This window comes from Tetrao urogallus, assembly GCF_951394365.1.
Source record: "Tetrao urogallus genome assembly, chromosome: 22".
Lineage (NCBI taxonomy): Eukaryota > Metazoa > Chordata > Aves > Galliformes > Phasianidae > Tetrao > Tetrao urogallus.
In genome coordinates, this window is record NC_136835.1 from 6166089 (window position 1) to 6189150 (window position 23062).

Consider the following 23062-nt stretch of genomic DNA (forward strand, 5'->3'; position numbering starts at 1 on the left):
ATGATCCTATGACCTCTCCCGTCTGTTTCAGCATCTCTACCGGGCTGTGCACACCTAAAGGCTGTCGGGCAATTTCCTGGCTTGCTCCTGCTGCAAGCCAACGGGCAGGAACAGGAAGGCAAGAGAGTAATTAGCTGTCGCTGTGGCTCTGCCACCTGTGATGGCAAATAAAATTAATGGAAAGCAACACAAGTCAGAGCAACGTGAACCGACTCACAACCAGGCCTCCTCTTTGCTCACTTCAGATCTCTCCATTTGCCAATCTTCCCTTGGCGTTTGATGTCTGCTGTGTGTCTGTGGGGTGTTTTTTTGTTTTTTTTTTTTTTGCTGTTATTATTTATCACTTGCAGTAAGAAAGAGAATCTTTAAGATGGCAGAAGAAAATGGGAAAGTTTAATATTGCAGGAGGCAGAGTCCCTCAGCCTTTTGGGCTTCTCTGATGATGATGATTATTTTTGCAGCGATGGCGAGCAGCTGTAGGCAGGGCAGTAATAAATGCCTCACTCCGGTGCACTGATGCAGCACTCTCATCCTCAGGGCTAGCAGACATCTCCACACAGTGTTCTTTTTTGAAGATGGGCATTTTGAGCCACCATCCTGCACCACTTGCCGGGCTGGGGTGCAGGGTGCACTTCCCCATCCTATAGCCAAAGGGGGGCTGTGTTTGATGCGGGCCAAGCGATCTCCCTCTGCCTACACTGGGCTGAATTTGAATGCCCAAATGGACGGAGCCCCCCCTGCATCCCCACTGCAGGTCAGGGCTGGGCTTTCCCATTCCCCACACCTGGGCTGGCAGCAGGGGATGGGGAGGGAGCGATGTTTGTTTGTTCGCTCAGCGGGCTCCGCTCTGCAGAAAGACCTTTGTGTTTGGAAAACACCGTTTTATCTTTGAATCAACAGCACGCTGTCACTCATCAAATATTAATCTGAACTCAACTGCTTTTTAAGAGCTTTTCTTTAAAGGCAGTGGGGCTTGAATGCACCCAGTGGGAGGCAGTGTCCTGCCTTGAGCAGGGAAAACAAGAAGAGGCGACTTGCTGTGCTTGCAAAGGGGCAAGCAGGGAGACGCTGCTCTGAGGGTCTGAATGCGGGTCTTGGTGGGGAAGGGTGGCAGGTTTGGTGGGGTTTGGATAGATGTGGAGTGGTGGCAATGCTGAGTCATGGCCTGAAGCATTGATGGAGCACATGGTGGGAAGGCGGGGCCAGCCCAGGGCAGCTCAGGTGCATGCAATGCACGGAGTGATGGAAGGGCTGCAGCCAGGATCCACCCCTTCCCAGCCCTCACTTAAAGGTTGGCAGTGGAGGTGAGGGAATCTCTGACTGGAGATCCCTGCCTACCTGAGGCCTTCTGAAGGTAAGCAGCTCTTTTTCTTCCTTTCTGCACCTGTGTGCAGTGCTTTTGTGTCTGCAACCACTGCACTGAGCATATCCTCACTTGCTGCAGTCTGGGACTTTGCTGCTCTGTTATCATTGCTGTGCATTTCACCATGTTACAGCATTTCGTGTGGGAGAGCTGCTTTTGGTATCTGTGGGCTCTGAGAAGAGCAGGAGAAAATCAAGAGTATCTCACTGCAGTTATTCATAAAATAAGAGACAGAGAAGTCAAGTTTCCCAAGAATGGGCGCCCCACGCTTAGAAGCCACACCACCACAGTTTGGATTTAACTGAGGTGGCTCCAGCCCAGCCCTGGTGGCTTGGCATTGCTCAGCTCTGTGCACTCAGTGACAATGTATGCTGCTGAGTGACAGCAGGTCACCAAGTAGCAAAGCAGGAGCGTATCTGAGCAGGGAGAATTTTGCCACAGGGTGAAGAATAGAGGGTCTTCAGGAAGAAAGAGTCTTGGGAAGGGTTTTCTGCTGCCAGGATTGCACAGTTAGAGGAGTTACTGTGTGGGCATGAGGAGTAGATCTCTCTCCATAGCTCCTTTAATGGATTACACTGTGTCTTTGCTCCCAGGCGAAGGCATGGATTCAGATAGCTTGGAAAAATGTCTCCTGGGAGCTGGGTGCTTGCTGTTTGCTGACTTTCTGCTGCCCTTCTGGACAAACATCCCCATGGTCTGATGTTCCTGAGTGCTTCGTATTGCTGAGAATGTACCATGACTGGCACCTTCCTTTGTCTTCCCAGCTGCCTCTGTCAATTAAGGGAGATCTGCAATATTAAGCTTGTATTAAATGCCAGCCACATCCCTATTACTATTTAAAAGGGGCTGTCAGGCCTCAAAATGTGCTGCAGAGTAGCCAGCAGGGTAAGTGTGAGCCCTGCATCCATCTCACTACAGCCCCTCCAAACCACTGTGGTTCTTCAGCCATTCAAGGGCCCTTTTCCCTTCAACCACCCCATGTAAAGCCCCTCTCAGCCCCCCGTTTTTGCTGCCTTCCCTACACCAAGGCTTCTTGCAGTGCTCCTCTCTGCTCCCTCCTCTTCTTCTGACCACAGCTGCCATTGGTGCAGCATCAGGACTCTGCCAACCATGTGCTGTCCTCAGATCTGCTGTCACATCCCCGCTGCCTCCTGCAGCCCAGCATGGCCAGAGGGCACAAGGAGGCAGTGCAGGAAAGGGCCTGTGGGCATTTCACAGCAGTGATGGAGTAAGTCTAATTTATAGACACAGGAAAATGCCATGGAAGTGGGAGTGCAGATGAATGCAAAGCACACGGAGGTCTCAAGTCATCGGCACTGTAGCATTTTTTCCTGACTATCTCTGTTTTTCTGCCTGGGTTTGCCTTTGTAGCTTCTTCCCAGACAACCGGACCTTTGCTCTGAAGTGAAAATGAAAGCTGGGGAAATAAAAAAAAAAAATAAGGGGAAATGAATTCTTTAGATCTCCTCTGCGATGCGTCAGCCCCATCTGCCAACTCCTGCTGAACGGGGAGAGAGGAGCCTGGAAAAAAAATGAAGTAAAATAAAAGGCACAAATCTCACAGCTGCTGGGATGCGGCTGCAGGTGACACCAGGAATGGTGAGGTGTGGGGATGGGGAGATTTGTCATCCCGCTCCCTGGCTTGTCAGGGTAATGGGAACACGTGTGGGAGATGCTCAGAGGCAGCTCAGACTAATGAGGAGAGAGCGAAACGGAGGGAGAATCTGACGGAAAGCAGAAAAAAAAAAGGGGGAGGAAGGAAAGCACTTTGTAGTGGTGAGCATCGCTTCCTGATGGAGCAGTGATTAAAGATAACGAAGTAAATGAGTGATGAAGCGGCTGGCGGTGGAAACTTTTGGATCAGCTTTTTGCTGCTGTGTTCTGGAGGATTGCTGCGCTGTGCAGAGCGGATTGGGATGTGGGGTGCCCCACGGCCGTGGCCATCTCCATTCCAACCAGGACCCCCAGATTTGGAGATTGAGATTTGGAGAAGGGCTTAGAAAATAGCAATGTCTTGCTTGAAATAAGAGATTGTGGCATCAAAGAGCAGAAGAAAGGAATCCAATTCCTCATTTTGGCCAAAAGATGACGTTCAGCTGTACGCACAGAAGTTGAGTGGGGCCTTTCTCGCTGTGTGCTGCAGGAGCAGGGGTGCAGCCCTGCATGGCGTGGTGATGGGTGAGGCCAGGTCAGTGGGCTGGTTTTGGAAATCCAAAGAGCCTTGCAAGGGTTAACCATCAGATCCTCGTTTCTGTTGGGTTGTAATGGGATCACAGGCAGAGCAGCCTCCCTGCCAGTCAGGAGCTGGGCTCCCCAAAATGGGTTCTCAGCTCCCAGGGCGCAGTGGGGGTTGGCTGTGTGTCCTGGGGGTTTGGCAACCTCAAGAGGCGTCAACAGCCTCTGAGATGCAGGTAGTGACAGGGTGAGGGAGGTGGCTTTAAACTGGAAGTGAAGAGATTTAGGTGAGTTGTGAGTAGGAATGTCGTTATGCACTGGACTCTGGTGGTGCCCAGAGCTGTGGTGCTTCATCCCTGCAGGTGCCTGAGGCCATGGGTGATGCCTGGGCAGCCTGAGCTGGGGGGCACCCAGCCTATGGCAGGGGTGGAGCAGTGGGCTGTGAGGTGCTTTCCAACCCAAGCATGATTCTGTGGTTCTGTTGCTTGTGCTCTGGGGTTTGCCAACGTTGGAGTGAGCCTGATCCAGGGCAACTCATTTCCAGCAAGCTTTGCTCTGGACATGAACAGAGACCATATGGCTTTGATCATGCCAAGCTGCTAACACCACTTCTAGCCAGGAAGGTTGGGAGTGACTCAGAGCTGTGTTTTCCCAAGCCTATCAGTCACCTCTCCTTCAAGAGAGCCTGCTGGGGATGAGAAGGGGACGGGGAGGGGAACATCACTCACAGTGCTGGCCACAGTTCTGCTCTCTTGTGAAGAGATGGGAGCTCTTCAAGCCTAATTTAGCAGTCTTTAATCTGAGATATTCCCAACCACACTTGCCACTTCCTCCTGCGCTCCTGCAGGGTGATGGGCTGATTTCACAGAATGAAAAGCCTTAAGCAAATCTTGTCACACAAGAAAATTGATTTTTCAAAACTGACTTTTACTAGATTACTGTCTTCCTCCTCCCCCCATCTTTCTTCTCTATCGTTCCCTTCCAGTCTCACAAGGTGGCTTCAGATCTAAGGAAATTAGAGATGCTGTGACTAAACTGTAAGTGTAAAAAGGGGGAAAGGAAAGAAAGGACACACAACACCTGCTGCCACGAGTGCTTGGGCAGCACCACGATGCTTCCCTCCAGCCCTAACTTCCATGCAATGAGTGCTGTGCTCACATCTCGCGTGGAACGTCCCCTCTGGGCGTTCCTTGGTGATCTCCAGGCAGATCATAGCTTTCTGCTTTCTCTCCCTCGATCACTCTGTGTATTTCTTGTTTCTGAAGGGTTTCTTCCCACTGCTCCATTTGGAGACGTCTCAATGTGCTTTGTTGGAAGGGGGGGAAGAGTGGACGAGTTGCCTTGAAGTCGTTTCAGACAGCTTAAAATATGCTAAGCTTTTGTGTTTCTGTGATACAAATAATGAATCCTCTTACAGCTTCCGAGCTGGAAGAGACGTTGATTTAAGAGACCTTCAGTTCTGTGGTTGTTTGGCTTCCATGCAAGAGATGGGGAGCGGGGTGCAGTGTGGGTGCACTGGGAGTGTTCTGCTCCTTCTGAGATGGGAAAGTGTGGGTGCTGTGGTGATGCAGTTGACTCGGTTATTATTCATTTGCCTAATTCCCCCAAGAAGCTCCATTAGGAATGTTGTTTCTGCTGCAATGAGCTGCCAGGGTAGATGCAAGCAGCAGCCCAATTCAGGGGCTGTGTGGCACAGGGAAGAGGATACCCAGGGGATGCTGGCTTCCCAAAATAGACCCCTTGGTTCCCACTGGAGCAGGATTGAGGTCTCATCCCGTCAGTCCATGGAGTGACTGCTAACCTGAGCTGTCCCTGGGCTTTGATTGCTCTGCAAACTCTCTAGAAGCTGTTGGCAAATACAAAAGCAAAGGAAGAGCACAAGCTGTTGGCTCTGGATTATAAAGCCATTTGTCTGTAAAGCATCAAGCAGTGCTCAATGCTCAGCTCTGCTTTGCTATTGGAGTGTGTAATTAAGGACTTAATGGTTTTTGCTTTTTGAGTTTTCTTTTTTTGAAACATTTCTTGCAGCATTGTGCAGAAGTCAGCAGGTGATCGCAGAGCTCCTCTGGGTCGGTCTGTTCTATCAGCGTGCTGCCACTTTGGACTGCTTTCTGTTGGCATACAAAGCTCAGATGAGCAGTGTTGTTACCAGGCTGCTCTGAGGCTTCAAGAATAGTGACTGGAGAATGAGCTTGGGGATGGATGGACAGAAAATAGAGGAATTTTACAGCAAAAAGATGAGGAAACTGGTGAATTTGCAACTTTGTTCTATGTCAGCAATGTGTTGCCTGTATTTTTTGCATTAGTAGGAAGAGAGTGTACTGGGTTAGAATTACAGAAACACTGAGGTTGCAAAGACCTCTAATGTCACCTAGCCCAACCATCAGCCCATTTTTTTCCCCCCCCCCGTGCCATCAGCACAGTGATGACACACCAGGACAGCATAGCAACTTTTGCCCATCTCCAGTGCAGCACCGCAATGCTGTGGGGCACCCATGGGCTCAGCCCATCCACCAGCACAGCATGCTCTCTGCAGAGCTGAGCCCAGCCCCCATCCACCCTGGGGGGGCTTTGGAGTGCTCTGAGTGCTTCACACTGATTTTTCCAACCCTCGGGACCCGCTGACAGCGAGGAGGAACCTGCCCCATACATGGCAGATGGTCTGATGAGCAATCAGGCTCATTGCTTGCTGGGCAGGAGGGGGAACGGCGAAGCTGAGATTAGAGAGGAAATCAAGACAGAGGTTTCTTCCGCACAGCGAGGTGTTATTATTATCATCAAAACCCCAGAGTGTTGAAAAACAATCAAACCCCGGTGGCAGCAACCTGTGCACTGCAGCAAGTGCAATCAAACGCCAAACGTGTCCTTGTCTGGGACTTGAGCCTGACATCTCTAGCTCTTGAAATTTGGGAGAAGGTAGCAATTTGGCCTCGCTGCTTATTTGTTGCTGAAGAAAAGGATTAGCAACCTTGGCACCAAGCTGTGCTTCCACTCACGGTGGGAAGCCTTCAGGGATGGAGACCCAGGACAGCGGCTCTGACTGCGCTTCTGCAGACTGCTCCGAAAGAGGAGGAGATGCACCTGGCAGCTGCTTAATGAAAGCTCTGAGGGAGACCTGCAGAGCCCTTTAGCAGAGGTGTTAATTACTAATTGTGCCTGGGATAAAATGGGCTCACCCAAGCGTGGCAGGGAGCTTGCCACTGTAGAATAATGTATCTGCACCTGTAATTGATGCAGTGAACTCCAGGGATTGCAGGGAGGATGCTCCGTGAGCAGTCACACCTTTGGCTCTATGCTGGGATGTTCCAGGTGCCACCAGGTCTTCCCTGTCCGTTGTGTCATCTGAGCTCTGCTCCTAGCATAGGGGACAGCAGAGCTGCCTGGGACAGCTGCAGGGCCATTGGCAAGGATGCTGACATGTGGTCGAGGGATACAACATTATGAAAGGAGTAACCCATAGATCACCGTGATGGAGATTTACTTTTAATAAGGCAATAATTTGCTTGATGCATCACACTGCAGCCAGGCAGGGCGCAACAAGATGCTCCATCACTTCTCAATAGGCTGTCACCCTTGGGTCAGGCACCAAGGAAACAGCATCCTCCTCCCTCCCCCCACCCCACGCTCCCCCATAGGGTGTGCAGAAGGGCGCAGGGTGACGCTCGTGGGCAGCTGCTGTTTGGGGATGTGCAGGAACTGCCACATTGCAGAGTGAGCAACGCTGGCAGTAAAACAACAGAACCATTCTCTGAGCAATTTGTAGCAATTAATAGCCATTCCCAGGAATGAAATGTTAATTAATTCATTCTGCGAGCCACGCTTTTATTTAAGGTATTTGTGGGTGTTCTCGGTACTTTTATTAAGCAATTAAAACACGTCCGAGAAAATATTTATCTATTTTAAGTCACTCTCAGTAAACACAATTTATATGGCAAGCAACTGCTTCATTTTGCATTGTTAATTAAAAATTGCAGCTCACTGTGCTTCCCCGGGGTGCGCTCAGTCGGAACAGCCCCTGTGTGCGCAGGGCACAGTCAGCAGGGCAGGATGCTGCTGTCACTGCGTGGTGCTGGTGGAAAACAATGAATGGGAGCAGGGGAATGGCACTCCAGAACAAATCCATTCCAGCCAGAGCTTGTTGCCATGGGGAAATGCTCATTGCCCTGCAGCACTGTTGGTTGGAGGGGCCAGGATGGCACCGGCAGCCTCGGGTGCTGCCCAGCTTGGAGAGAAGGAAAGCAGCTGCAGTACCAAGTGAGCAGGCTTGCACATTTTCACCTGACTCATCCAGGCGGCACCGAACCAGTCTGGTGTCACTTGGGAGGGCTGTTACATGACAGGGCTACAAATTCCCCTAAACAGCTTGTTCTCACATGCCATTTGTTGAAGAATTACAAGCCCTCTTGTTGCAGACAGAGGAATTTATTTGCTGCGCTGAGCTCAGCCAGATGCAGTGCGCACTGGTGGTGCTCTGCTGCGTCCCGCTGTGCTGTGGGCACACAGTGCCCTCCTGCAGCTCTGTGAGCCCAGCAGAAGTGAGCAAAGTCTCGTGGGAAGAAGAACAGGCTCCTGAAGCTTGCATCAAGATCTCCATTTTGAACTTTTCTCCTTCGCTGGGGTTGGTGAGGGAGATGCTGAACTGAGGGCAGTTGGTTCTGCCCCCGAAGAAACATCGCCATGGAGCTGCAGAGAGCTTGGGAACACCAAATGGAACTCATCACCCACACCCAGATGTTCTGCTTTGAGGGAGAGAGGTGGCAGCAAAATGATGGAAATGCATCAGATGGTCACAGAGTCATGGGATGGATTGGTTTGGAATGGAACATGGAGGTGAATGTATGTATCTGGCACGGAGCCACAGAGGCACCTTGGCTGTGTGTAAATGCCTTCAGGATGATGCTGTGAATGGAGGAAGCACCAAATAGTGGTAGGAGAAGGGCTGAAAGCTGCAAGGTGAGGAGACACCGGGGAGATTACAAGGGAATGAAACAAAGGATGGAGTGAAGGTCTGAGCCCCAAACCAGCATCCCAGAGCTGCTGAAAGGGGAGGGAGCAAACGGCCAACAACTATGGTTTCACGGCAGGTGAAGATCAAGCAAGAAAATCTCCTTCGAGGCTTTGAGCCAAGCTCACCAGCACAAATTAATGAAGAGGTAGCAGAGGTGGAAATTGCAGGCTGGGCTCCCCAGATCAAAGCCAACGAGCTCTGCCCTGTGGGCTGCACCGACCTGCAAGGGGAGAGAGCAACAAGATGGGCTGGGGGAGGCCAGGCCCCCCATGCATCCTGGGGTGGTTTGGAGGATGTGTGCTGGGCAGGGTGCTGAGATGCAGACACACTGAGCTGATGGCCTCGGGCAGGACCTGCACATCCTCTGTGTCTTTTTGGCTGCATTTTATTTACGTTCTGCTTATAAATAATTACTGAGAGGTTAATAGGTGAGCAAGGCACGTTACAGGCTTGTTAAAACCGGGAGGAATTTGCCTTCTGGCTGTCTGCGAGTGCATGGTGAGGAGCTTTACAGGAGGGTTATCAGCCATCGTTATTAAAAACCGATTTGACATTATAAAAGATCCATACTGCTTGTTCAGCCACATTGATTTAGCAGTGTTAAGGCTTGGAAAACTGGAGCAAGAACCTTGATCTCTGCTGAAGCACGAAAAATTGCTGTTTGTGACACATCTCTACGCTCGGCAAAGCTAGTTTTGCAGAAGCAATGGGTTTTGAACACACACACAAAGCACTGTGTGGCGTTGCTTCGTATCTGTTTTTCTGAGCTGCTGCTGAGCCACGGAACTTCTATCCTCTGGAAATGTGCTCCCTGCCCCCATAGACGGGTTGGGCTGCTGCAAAACACGGTGCTGTGCATTTCAGTGGGCAACAGCAAGGTCTTGTGCTGTCAGTCGCTGTGAGGAAATGATGATCTGAGGTGATCTTCCAACCTTAATGACTCCAGGAAATGGCTGTGACCCTCTGGTGCACACAGCAAGACCCAGTGGGCTACAGAGTCTGCAAGTGCACTTGGATGGGTCAGAGTCATCGAGGAGCGCAGCAGAGCTTCAGTTTCATTACATCTGGAAGGAGCAAAGCAGCACCCAAATGTGATTTACCTTTGGAGCACTGACTGGAAGGCGTCACTTGTGCTGATTTTCCCATACCTGGAGCTTCCCTCGTCAATCACAGCCCTAAAAATCCGAGCAGCATCTCCTGATTAATTATTGAAGGGGAATCCAGGGAGGAAGGCAGCGTGGGGAAGCTGGAACAGCCAGTCAGCATCCATTAGAGGTGTGAAGATAAATGAGAAGAGAGAGCAGATAAGTGCATACAAACCAGCTTCCATCTGTGCTGCTAATACCTCTCTTCCAAGCCGCTCGTGTTACTGGCTGCAGGGTGATGCCTCACAGCTCTCCTGTCCTCATCCCGTTAGGTTCACACTCGTGGGCCCTTAGGATTTGTCTGTCTGACCTCCTCTGCCCAGCACATCCCCTGTCCCCAGTCATCCCACCACAGGAGAGCTGCCCTGGGCACAACATCAGCAGTTCCTCGGGGAAATCCTCTCCTTTCCAATGTGCCCATCACTCTTTTGGGGAGATTTATCATATTTTCCTCCGCTCTCTTTTCCTTTCTCCCAGGAGCGGATGGAGTTTCACACTGCATGACAGCATCTCCAGTTCTCTCCACCCGCTCCGGAGTGGCAGGTTGCCAGATGGTGCCCCGTTAGGTCACATTTGCTCATTGTTTGGCAAACAGCGGCTTAATTCAAGTGCTGAGTTGACAGCTTGTTCTCTGAGACAATTTGCAAGTTGTAGAGCTGCAAATGCCAGCTTGGCTTTCCAGGGTGATGTTATTTCAGCTGCCTTCAAGGGATGAAGTTCTTTTTCACTGGAGAAAAATAGATAGAAAGAAGAAAAGGGGAAAGGGGGTGGAAGCAGGACGAAGCTGAAAAGGTTTATAGTGTTTTTGTGGTGGGAATGCCAGCGGCGTTGGTTGGCAGGGGAGAGGCTCTGCGTTCTCTACCAGCACAGGCTGTCCTCATCCCATCCCTGCTGTCACTGGCAAGCGGAAAGCAGTGCAACACCACTCTGCTTCCTCGTCCTGCAGGTGGGCGAAGAAAGGCCAGGTGATAAAGGAAGCATCCGGTGACTTCTATGAAACCATCGTGGATCACACCTTCTTCTTCGAGCCCGTCTCCTGCGAGGTCACCAACGCACTGGGCAGCACCAACATCAGCAGGACCGTGGATGTCTACTGTGAGTAACCTGACAGAGCTGCTGGTCACAGCTGGGGGCGGCATCACCTTCCCTGAGCAGGATTTGCTGGGCTCTCACTCCATGCGTGGGGCCGCGGTCTCCTCCTGCCTCACACAGCCCTGCTGGAGGCTTCCTGGGGTCTTTAGGATTATAAGGTGCCATGGGTTGGGTGTCCCGTATGGCTGCGCCCCTTTGGTACCCCAACACCAACGGGTCTGCAGCTCCTCCTGGCTCAGTGATTGCACTGCTTTGGGGTTCTGGTGGGGTAATGCTGCTCTGCTCTGTGCAGTTGGGCCCCGGATGGCGACAGAACCACAGTCCCTGCTCGTTGACCTGGGCTCCGATGCCGTCTTCAACTGCGCCTGGACTGGGAACCCCTCCCTCACCATCGTCTGGATGAAGCGGGGCTCAGGCGTGGTAAGGGTCGCTGCAGGGCAGTGGGGCACGAGGTTCTTCATGGTCCCCCCTGCTTTGGTGAAATCAGACAGTGCTCTCAGACACCTGGTCTGATCTTGGGTGGTTCTGTGTGGAGCCAGGAGCTGGACTCAATAATCCTCATGGGGCACTTCCAGCTTGGGATGTTCTGTGATTCTGTGGCCCTGGAAGGCAATCACTGGGCGCATGCATGGGGAAATCACTGCCTTCATTGCTGAGGTGTTTTTCCCAAACCATCACAGCCTTGGGCAAGCTGAGATCTTGAGGCAGCTGAGGAATCCCACTGGGTCTGTAATCCCCTGGCTTCCCATCCCACAGTGGCAGCTGTTGTTTCTCTTGGTTATCACTGTGATTTGCACACAGGCAGTGCTTTCACACCACGAAGCTGCTGTTCCCTTTTCTCAAAGCTTTCAGAGCAGTTCAGGGAGCCATGCACAGGGGCTTCCTGACCCTCAGTGCACAGCCCCAGCCACACTCCAGCTCTCTGCTCACCCACACGTATCAGCACACAGAGATGCTTTCTCAGCTTTCATTTGGCCAATTCTGCTGGCTTGGGGCCTCCGGGCAGCTCCAGCTCAGCCCTTGGCCATGGGCACTGTGTAGCATTTTGAGAAGGAAGGGGGGGTGAGGGACTGCAGTGTGCAAAGTCCTGGGAGAGAGATGAGGTTAACCAAGAGGAATTAGCCCCAGGGTGTGCATTTCCAGCACGGATAATTGGAAACGCTGCTCAAAAGCCACATTATTTGCATGCCCCAATGCTGGCGTTGTGCTGACAGCTTCAGCCAGATCAGCACTTATCAAGATATCCCGAAGCTGTTAATTGCACAGCCAGGGCAGGAGGGCAGGGTGCTGCTGCCCAGGGTGCAGCTTGCCAAAGGCAGCAGAGCTTCCCCCGACCATCCAGAGCTCTGGGGGCTGCCAGCTCTCCTGCTCGACTTCCCATCACCTGCCCTGAGATCGGCCCCCTCCTCTCTTCCAGGTCCTGAGCAATGAGAACAAGCTGACGCTCAAATCCGTCCGCCAGGAAGACGCTGGGAAATACGTGTGCCGTGCTGTGGTGCCGCGGGTGGGCGCGGGGGAGCGCGAGGTGACACTCACTGTCAACGGTACCGATGGCTTCCCTTGGCTACTCCATCTTTGTGTCTTTGCCGTGCTGATGGGGTGGGGGTTGGATGTGATGATCTGGGTGGGTCTTCTCCATCCTTAGCGATTCAGTGATTCTATGATTCCACGGCCATTCGTGGTGCTGCAGTTGGAACGATGCCCTTGGATATTTGCTTTGGGATGCCTGGGGGGGGATGGGGGATGCTCCCACCCTGCGAGCAATTTAGGCTTTGTATTCATTTCCTCGGAGAGTCGTGGGTTAAGCAAAAAAAATACTGGCGTTATCTAAGGTCTGCTTGGTTCTGTATTATCAGCAGGGGTTTATTGAGTAGCTGGGAGTTGGCGTTTTAAATCTTTAATAGATTTATCTTGCAAAACCCTCGCAAGGTCGGAGAGCCTTGTTGTCTGTGCTGTACAGCTTGAGAGCTGGGAACTGAGTCTGGCTCCGAGACCGGCAGCCTAATCAGCATCTGGGGGAGCAGGCAGAACACTGAGCCCCCAGGTTCTGCCCCCCACCCCGATGGGAGCTGGGCAGCACCCTGCAGGGCCAGGGCCACCCAGCCAGGACCTGTGGCAGCCGGTGGTGAAATGTGCCTTGTGTGAAGGGAGGGCGCAGGGCAGGCTGCACAATATAAGCGGGATGAATTTTGCATCGTCTCTCACCTGCGTGACAAACTGGCAGGCTTCAGTCCCCACTCACTGTCAGAAAGAGAAGAAAATGAGCAGGGAAAGCAGCACAGCGTTAATTTTGAATGCGGATAACACCAGCGAGGGGAGCCAAGGGCAACACAGCGGGGGGCGAAACCCAACCACTGCCTCTGCTTGCGCTCAGCTCCGCGGCGCCTGCATGTTCCTTCCCCGCCGGCTGCTGGGTTTTAATTACAATTAAAGTATCTTGCAGAAAACAAAGCAACAAATTAACCCAAACAAAGAACCCGCTCCTTTCCTGACACCTCCCAGGCACTCGGCAGGCGCAGGGAAGCCTTGAGACAGAGCTGTGCAGCTGCATTCTGTGCCCAGCACAGCACCGGGGCAGCGCTGCGATGGACACTGCTGGTGCTGCGTGGACCATCCCAGGGAGCATCTCCTGCAGGCACGGCACGGTGTGTCTGATGCAGCTGATGAATTCTTCTGAATGCTTTTTCCACCGCTGTTTGAGAGGAGAAGTTGAACATTTAGTATTTTCAAGTGGTTTTAAATCCAGAAGGTAATTCAGTTGTCTCGAGATCACCAGGTGCCTCTCTCCATAGGCTGGGCTTTGTCACGGTGAGGCCAGTGATTCAGGCAAGGAGCACCAGTCGTCTTGGGTGAGTTCAGCCCAAGTGGGGGCAGTGCTGGAGGGGTGTCCATCCGCCCCAGCCTGTGCCCAGTGTCCCATGCCCCCCAAATCAGCCTCAGCAGTGCAGCCCCTGCCTGCCCTCCCCACCTCCTTCCCTCCAAACCAGGGCACGAGGCCACCAGCCTGAGAGGCTGCCGATATGATTCAGAGCCTCGTTAGTGGGCAGGAGGATTATGCAAATGAGCAGCATTTGGCAGGGCCAAAGCAAGAGAGGCAAGAAGGGCAGGAAGGCGCCATTGGGGCCATAATAAATCAGCGGTAGCTGGGTTTATAGCCCCCATGTGTGCACAGCACCCTCCTGGCCATACATGAGCCAACCCAGGGCTTTGCAGGATCGAACCCTGCTTCCGGTTTCCAGCACCAGGATGATTTTGTGTGCATCAATCTGAGCAGGATGGAGAGGTTGGGGCCATCCTGCCGTGCCCCCCAGCCAGCAAGCTGCCTTCTCCTTTATGCGAGCCTTCAGGACAGAGCAACTAAATTGGCACCAGTGCACTAAAAATAACCACAACCAATAGCTGCAACGTTTATATCCATAGCAACGTTGTTGAAAGCCTTTCTTTTGCTGGTGGGCTGTCTCAATACCGAGCTGTGGACCGGCAGCTCTCATAGGGAGCCTGCGCCTGGTGGAGAATCAAACACCGTCCTCGAACGCGATGAGGCTGCAGCTCTGCACTATTATTTCCAGGCATGTTCATCTCACAAATGTTCTTTAGTCATCTGCTATTATCATGATGACAAGCCTTCGACTCTGAACTCCTCGAGCAATAATAAAACCCAAAGCCGCTGGCATTTGTGCCATTTAAAATCCACTCTCCTTGGGGAAAATGATCCTTTTTATGATTATTAAGCCATTTTTCTCCGGTGTCACCCAGTCTTGGCACACCTCCAGAATTTGTAACTGATGTGCAATTGTTGAAATAGATAGAAGACGGGGTTTTTTTTTCATTGATTTGGACCTGCACACCCCATTGCCACCCTGGATGCTGTTGGCTTTGGATTCATTGCCCACCAGTGGCTCATCTATACATGCTGAGCGAGCTGAGGAGGTGGGACCATCTCTCCTGTGCCACCCCCAGTGTATGGCGGAGCTGGACTGGACTCTGTTATTGTCCCCTGGAACAGCCAAAGCCTCAAGGGATCCTAGCACAGCAAAGGATAAACCAAACTCTCTGGACTTTTGGGTGGTTCTGTGTGGAGCCCGGAGTTGGGCTCAGTGATTCTTATGGTCCCATCCAGCTCAGGATGTCCAGTGGGATTCAGCCCAGCCCCTTCAGAGCGTGTGCTTCCAGGGGTGGCTGGAGGAGAGCATTCACCTTGGGAACGTGCTGAGAACATCTCAGAGAAGACTGGGCGGAAAGCAACAACAAAATGTCTTTTTTATATGTTAAAAGAGGCAGAAAAGTTTCCAGTACCACACCGGAATGTGTGATGTGTAATGGCCATCATACCCCAACTTTAGAAAACAAGTCCTGACCTTCTGCTGTTCCCCATCACTCTGCAAGCACTGCCCATCTGCGGTGCTCACAGATGTGCAGGAGATTCCAGATGTGAATGTCCAGACTGTGTTTGAAGCCAGCTCCGTCCCCGCTGCAGCAATCAGAGCCTAAGGGTGCAGCACCTGGATTTGAAGGGCAGCATTTTGCCCCTTCGCCTTGGACAGAAGCAGTGTGGCATTGCTGGCCTCTGGTTTTCCTCATAGCATCCCTGCAAAGGAAGGATGTGGCTGCGTTGCTGCAGAGGTTGTTCAGGGAGGGTGAAACTTTGGTGCAGAAGGGAAATGTCAGCAGGCAACTGGATGCACGGAAGGAGAAAGTTCAGCCCTGCAGTGTGTTTGCACTTGGCCAGCACTGCTCTAACGCCTGCCTGCAGGTAGGTGTGATGGCAAGGCTGGTTTTCCAATGAGCCTAATGAATTCCTAAAAAGCAAAGGCACAACCTGGAGCCAGCATCCAGAACGATTGGGCTGTGACGTGGTGAGAACCAGGAGCGTTGCCCCTTGCCTGCATCCCTTTTCTGCCAGCTGCAAGCCACTCATAGAAATGTAAATCTGCTGTAATTAAGAGTCTAATAAAGAGCAATTAGGATTGCAGTTCTGCCGCTGCTCCCTTGGGGTGAAAGCCTCCAGGCCACATTCCCATCTCTGACTGCTTTCCTCTTAACCTTCTTCCACGAAGGAGGACAGGGACGTTTTGGTGGTGATGAGCACCCCACATCCCTGTGTTCTCAGCATTCAACATTGCACACAAAGACCCCAGAGCACCAAAGCACATCTGCTTGTAGAGTATTAAAGAAATTATTACTAAAGCAGGTGGGTTTTTTTGATTGCAGAGTGCAGTCTGGATGCTGGTTGATATTTCCCTTTTCTGATCCTTGGTTTCTGAGGCTGAATTTCCCATGTGGGAAGGGTCTGGGGCCCTTGGGTTGCATCTCCTGAATTATGCACCAGGCATTCCTTTCTGAGCTTCAAGGCACGGAGAAGGCAGCAGCTGGTGCCACTCAATAGTGATGTTTATTGGAGTCGAGGTCCCGGTTTGCCATTGGACCCTCTGCACCCAGGTGGCAATGCCAGCCTCGGCCAGGTGTGACTTGCTTCCTCCTGTTGTCACCAATCCCTCTCCTCTCTCCTGCAGGGCCACCCATCATCTCCAGCACGCAGACCCAGCACGCCCTGCACGGCCAGAAGGGGCAGATCAAGTGCTTCATCCGCAGCACCCCTCCGCCCGACCGCATTGTGAGTAGCACCCAGTGCACTGAGCCGTGGGGTTTGGCCACGCCATGGGGAGCCCCACAGGTGGGCAAAGCGCCCGCCTTGGGCTGACCCCACTGTTGCTTGGCAGGCTTGGTCCTGGAAGGAGAATGTCCTGGAATCTGGGACCTCGGGGCGCTACACGGTGGAGACGGTCAGCACGGACGAGGGGGTCATCTCCACGCTGACCATCAGCAACATCGTCCGCGCTGATTTCCAAACCATTTACAACTGCACTGCGTGGAACAGCTTCGGCTCCGACACGGAGATCATCCGGCTCAAGGAGCAAGGTGGGCACGGCCGGCGTGGGGCTGCGGGAGCGGCCAGTGCTCCGTCATGCTGTTGGGATGTCTGAGGAAGGATGGAGGAGGAACGCCCCGAGGGTCCCAACTCCCAGCAGAGGGGCAGGAGGTGGGGAAAGCCCCGCTTCGCCTCTCTTAATGGAGACAGAGGGCACGCGCCAGCCTTGTGCTCCCCAACCCACAGTGCAAGGTGATGCCCATCCACCTGCAGCATCATTTGTAGCCACGGGGAAATGGGAGCAGCTGCTCCTTCCAGACCCACAGCCCTCAGGGTGTCTCAGGGTGGCTGGGGGCTCTCCGTGGCAAGGGAGGGATGTGGCTCTAGGCGGCTCACTCAGCTCCTGGAGGGCCTCCAGTCCTCTTCTATTTTATTAAATGCCAGGGCAGGCAGGTGGATTGCTCTCATTAAGCCGTGATTTATAGGCAAGGCTGCCGTCCAGATTAAATCAGAGCTAAATGAACCCCTTAAAATTAGCCTTGGGTTTCTTCCAACGCAAACACAGCCAGCGGTTTCTCCGGGTCGGCTGCCAGCCAGCGGGAGCACTCGGTGTTGGCTGGGGGTCCCCACTCAGGGACATCCCTGCGGCGGGCAGGGGGACGCCGTGCGGTGGCCATCCCCTCCATCGGGCTGTGCGCTGGGAGCAGGAGGTGCTCCGAAGGCTGATGTGGGTGCCTGGGCTGTGCACGGCTGTGGACACTTGCTTTATTTTCAAACAGGTACGGAAATGAAATCAGGAGCTGGTATGCAAGCAGGTACGGAAGTGCTGAGCTGACGGTGAATACGAATTGTCCCCAGCCGTCACGACGCCTGAGGAGCCAGCGGGGCTGTAGGGCAGCACAGGGCAGGGGATGGGGAGCCAGGGGCACCGGTCCCACTCCGCTCCATGGCGAGCTGCCCTGCCTCTCTGTGCCCCAGCGCAGCCCCACTGCAGGGGGTGATAATGCACAACCTGCAGCAAAGGGACGGCCACGCTGAGCTGCCCCTCGACATCTCCCTCCCCACCCCTCTGGTCCATATCTCCCAGAGATCTGAACGCCTCCAAAAGCCCCACAGCGAGTCACTGCCTTTGGCATCAGGTCACCTGGAGAAGTGCCAGCACTGTACTGCCGGATGCTGCTGGGGCGGTTTGCAGCAGGGCGCTCGCTTCCTTGTCTGTGCTGAGTGCTTAGGGAAGAGCAGAATAGTGCCATGTGTGTCATGTCACCGATGGCCTGGCTCACGGGACAGGTGGCACAGCTAGGGAGAGGCAGGAGAGCCAGAAAGCGGAAAGCAGCAGCAGAAGCTGTGTGCTGAAAGGCTCTTTATAGTGTGAGTGGAGCCCCAGCTCGAGCAGCACAGGGTTGTGTCACTCCGCTGGTACTGAGATGGGGTTACACCTTGGGGGTCCTGAAGTCTTAAGGGAAGGATGGAGTTTTTGGTCAAAAACAGTTTTTCTCTTTGGGCTTAGAAAAGGTGCTTAGAGCTACAGGGAACTTGGCTGTGGTTACATGGACAGGAGGTGGTGAGCTCTCCCCGGTGCAGGATGGGGTCCTGCTCCCCCCATCACAGCCACCCCACCCCTCCCAGCTGCTGTGAGCCTGGAGAGTAAAGCAGGAGACCTGTGGTGACAAAGACAGAGGCGGGCTGATAGCTGCTGTGTTAACCCAGGTATCTGACACCCGCAGCTCTCTCCTCATGGTCCTGGTGCCCATCTCTATCCCTCCGTGCAACCTCTCTCCCAGCCAGCTCTGATGCCATTTCTCTTTCTTAGCAATATCACCAGGCTGTCTTCTTTTGCACTTTGCACCCACAGCACTTGAGAGGCAGCCATTCATCCAATAAACAACGTGGCCCCACTGGAAGCAACAGCTCCTTGGCTCCCTCCTCCCTGCACACGGGGGAAACTGAGGCACAGAGAGGTCAGCGCTGCCCCAGTTGCAGCAAATGGCAGAGCTGCGCACTGCGCTCCCTGGGCTCTCACCACCCATAGGGACGCGGTGCTGCAGGGGTGCAGGAAAGGACCCCAATCCCTCCCCATCACCGAACCGATGGCCGGGACGGGTCCTGAGCTGGGGAGAGCCGCCCATTGCCTTCAGCCCCACTCATCTGTGCTCTCCTTCCTCTTGCAGAGTCAGTGCCGATGGCGGTGATCATCGGGGTGGCCGTGGGGGCCGGCGTGGCATTCCTGGTGCTGATGGCCACCATCGTCGCCTTCTGCTGCGCCCGCTCCCAGCGAAGTAAGTGCAGGGCGAGCGCAAACCGCCAAATGCAAAGGCCAACCATGCTCCCACTGATGGGCAGGGAGCACTGCGGGTTTGTCTCCTTTGCCATCCCCTTCTCTTCCTCTGCTGGGGCATCATATCGGCACCAATTCCATTGCGGTGAGGTCAGAGGTAGAGAGACAGCAGCGTGCTTCTGTGCGGTGGGGACTCATTTTGTACCTGGCTGCTGCAGATTCCTCTCTCAGGACAAATTTCAGAGTTCTGTGGCATCAGTTAAACAACAGCCTGCAAACAGAGCATTCCTGTGGGAGGGATGCAGCGACTGACCATAACTCTGGGGTGGCATCTCCTGCTGAGGACGCAGCAGAACGGAAGCTGGAGGCCGTTTGTCTTCTGGAAAAGAAAGGGAAAAAAGGCTTTATGGCACATCTGGTGTTGTATTGCTGGTGACATAACGGCCCGGCGTTATTTAAGGGCAGCGCTCCTGGGGGAGGATGTGCAAGACAGTAATTAGCTTTTCCCTGTGATTAAACTCAGAGGCTCCTGCACCAGGAGTGTCATCCCAGCCAAAAACAAAGGCACAAGAAAGCAATAGGGGCCTCTCAGCACAACCCTGAGGCGTGGGGCAGCCGGCCGTGGGCAAGAGCAACGCTGAGTGGAGATGGGCTGAGCCCAGGACGGAGCCTCAGAGCGCTGAGCTGGGGGCTGCTCGGGTCTCAGGTTCACATCCATCCCCGGTTTTCACTTCGGATCCGTGCTGTTGTTTCTCCTCCCACTGCTCGCCTAGTTTTTCAAAAGGAACTTCTTCAAAGCACGCCTGACACCTTCCGGGCAGCTGCGTGACAGCGGCGCTGCGTTGGGCCTCGCGCCCCAAGTGCTGCCTGCGCTCCGTCCATCACTTGGCCTTTCCTTTCTGTAGCTGCACCCCACGGCTGGAGGAGCCCTTCTGGGCCCAGCTCTGCCTGCTGGGCTGGGTCAGGGTGGACCCTGGGGATGTGTGGCTGCCTGGAGCTGAGCTCTTCTCCCTCTCTGCCCAGATCTGAAAGGAGTGGTTTCTGCCAAGAATGACATCCGCGTGGAGATCGTGCACAAGGAGCCGTCCTCGGGCAGGGAGACGGAGGAGCACCCCACCATCAAGCAGCTGATGGTAAGGACTTCCTTCCCCTCGGTGTGAGAACCTCACCGTGCTCTCCTGGCCGCACTGGAGATGTCAGTAAGTGCCGAAGCAGTGCGTGCAGATGGTGGTTTGCCTGGGGAAGCAGCAGGGAACGGATGAGATGGGGGTGACGGTGGGGTGAGCCTGGCTGCCTTCACTGGTGCTGCTGGGTTGGTGTGGGAGGTGACAAGCACAAGCTGAACACAAACTGTGGGATCACAGAGTCGTTAGGGCTGGAAAAGACCTCTGAGATCACTGAATCCACCCCCATCATGCCCACTAACCGACGGCTTTCTCTTTCCCCCTTTCTTTTCCCTAAGAATCACACTTGCGTTGGTTGTTCTGCAGCCATCTGTGACCCGCACAGCTCTGTGCTTCGCACAAATAATTATTCATGCGTCTGTAGGTTCGTTAACACCTTAGGAGACTCGTCATGCTGGCTGATTTGCATTTGTTCAGGTTATCTCAGCACGATCCCCAGTGCTACAGGTGGAGGGAAGGCTGCCAGCCCAAAAAGCAAACAGGTCACCCAGCGCAGTGTGCGGCGCCACGCACCCACATCAGCACAGCCGCTCTGGGACCCGACCACGGGCAATCCCCACTGAAACCCTGTTGGCTCCTGTAACGAACCCAAAGAAATTAAGATCTGCTCTGCAGGATCCGCCAGCCCCGATGAAAGCGGTGCCATTTGGAGTGCTCAGCACGCGGCGGATTAGGGAGCACTGCTCATAATTAGGCACTATTTCTGGGCCGGGCACAACCTTGAGGCGTCCCCTCAATGCTTCAGAAAAGCCAGAGTGGTGCTCTGCAGCAGGGCAGCTTTGCAGCAGGGGAAACTGAGGCACAGCAGGGATTGAAACTAGATGATCACTGTGGTCCTCTCCAACCCAGCCCATTGTATGATTCTATCACAAGGTGCCACTGGGCTCATCCTCTGGGGCCGCACCACTGTCCCAGGCCAGGTCCTCAGCACCTCCAGACGTAGGCAGGATCAGATTCTCCCTGGGAAAGCCTTTGGGCTGTCGCTGGGCCCGGTGCTGCAGGCACAGCAGCTCTGGATGGGCTGCTCCCATTCCACCAGCGCCTCTCATGGGCATTCCTTCTTTCAAGCAAAACTCAGGTACTTTAATTTATTGCATTTAATAGCTGCATCAAAGGCTTTCAGAAGATGAAGAGAAAGTGCTGGAGGGTACATTTCCACAACCACTTACCTTTTTAAAAAAGGGAAAAAAATAAAACCAGGAGAGTAAGCCCTCTGGGGTGCAGCATTGGAGCTCCGTGCCCAGAATCCAGTGGCCGGAGCTGCACAATCGATGTGAGCTGAGATAAAAGGCAGCAGAGAAATTGGCTGGTAATTAGCCAGCCTGCACACCCCCACCTTTCTGGAGGAAGGGTAATTAAAGGCGTGTAATTAATGCATACCTTGCCTCCGATGGTGGTCAGCCTTCAAAAGAGGAAGTAATGAGGCAGAGAGGTGCAGGATCTCTGGTGCAGCACAGCCCACGTCAGCACGGAGCAGAACCCTCCGGGACTCACATGTTTTGAGAAGAGCCAAAGTTGGGGGATTAAAAAAAAGTAATCAAGGCTTTCACATTAATTACGGCACTGCGTCTGTGCCAAAAGCCAGCTGGGACTTTTTTTTTTGGAAAAGCTGTTGAGCAGCCAAATTCAGACTGGGAGGGAAGGATGAGAATGCAGAAAAAGGGGAAAGAAAGATAAAGGAAAAAAAGAGAGGTGGGGGTTTCTCTGGACAGGGATCACAGTGCCAGAGTGCTTTGCAGCCACAGCTGCAGCTGAGCTCCCAGGTCCAGAGCAGAGGCACCAATGCAGGCACTCAGGGTGCTGATCTCTGCCCGCTCCTTCCCAGATGGACCGGGGTGAGTTCCAGCAGGACTCCGTGCTGAAGCAGCTCGAGGTGCTCAAGGAGGAGGAGAAGGAGTTCCAAAACCTAAAGGTGAGCCCTGGGACACAGCCACCCCCCACATCAACTCCAGGCTGCCTGCCCTGGTGCTGCCTCCTGTGCCACTCTGTCCCCACACTGGGTGGGATGCTGGGGTGCCACCAGCACTGCCTTTGGGGAACCCACGGTGCTGGGGAGCGGGTTGGGTAGCGCGGGGTGCCCCAGTGAGATGGAAGGGATTTGGGGCGACCCCACCAATAGCCCCCGCCCGCCCACAGGACCCCACCAACGGCTACTACAGCGTCAACACCTTCAAGGAGCACCACTCCACGCCCACCATCTCACTGTCGGGCTGCCCTGCGGACCTGCGGCCGGCCGGCAAGCAGCGCGTGCCCACAGGCATGTCCTTCACCAACATCTACAGCACGCTGAGCGGGCAGAGCCGCCTCTACGACTACAGCCAGCGCTTCGTGCTGGGCATGGGCAGCAGCTCCATCGAGCTGTGCGAGCGTGAGTTCCAGCGCGGCTCCATGAGCGACAGCAGCTCCTTCCTCGACACGCAGTGCGACAGCAGCATCAGCAGCAGCGGCAAGCAGGACGGCTACGTGCAGTTTGACAAGGCCAGCAAAGCCTCCGCCTCCTCCTCCCACCATTCCCAGTCTTCGTCCCAAAATTCGGACCCCAGCCGACCCCTGCAGAGGCGGATGCAGACGCACGTTTGAACCGCGGGGGACGATGCGGTCCCCAAGGGGCTGCGGACCCCCAGGACAGCGGTGCTGGAATCAGGACCCAGGAGTGGGGCGACGGGGCTGAGCACAACCCCGCTGAGGACACAGGGCTTGGGGACACCGCCATCCCCACGCCCACCCCACCGCTCCACTTGCCCCCGCCCAGCCCCCTTCCTTCCTTCTTGGTGTTCGGTGTCCATAATTATAGAGTCTGTTTTGGGGGGTCCCGTCGTGTGGGGTTTGGGGTGGGGGGAACACGCCAGCAGGGACGGGGACCCCCCCGAGTGCCCCGGGAAGGGCCTCACCGCGCTGTATCGCGGGCAATACAAGAGGTGTTTCTCGTGGCATGCCTGGGCTGATGG

General features: G+C 54.1%; 1 protein-coding gene across 1 annotated transcript in view; it reads left to right on the plus strand.

Moving 5' to 3' along the window:
• Window positions 1-22694, plus strand: part of KIRREL3 (kirre like nephrin family adhesion molecule 3) — a gene marked incomplete at both ends in the record, with an annotated part of 234571 nt that extends 211877 nt beyond the window's left edge. Inside the window, 10 exons of the mRNA XM_079545729.1 lie at window positions 10638-10786; window positions 11076-11203; window positions 12201-12327; window positions 16297-16397; window positions 16504-16702; window positions 17432-17467; window positions 18824-18931; window positions 19954-20063; window positions 21940-22026; window positions 22251-22694. Of these exons, the coding sequence (XP_079401855.1) occupies window positions 10638-10786; window positions 11076-11203; window positions 12201-12327; window positions 16297-16397; window positions 16504-16702; window positions 17432-17467; window positions 18824-18931; window positions 19954-20063; window positions 21940-22026; window positions 22251-22694 (1489 nt within the window). The remainder of the gene's footprint in view (window positions 1-10637; window positions 10787-11075; window positions 11204-12200; window positions 12328-16296; window positions 16398-16503; window positions 16703-17431; window positions 17468-18823; window positions 18932-19953; window positions 20064-21939; window positions 22027-22250) is intronic.
• Between the last annotated feature and the right edge of the window lie 368 nt (window positions 22695-23062).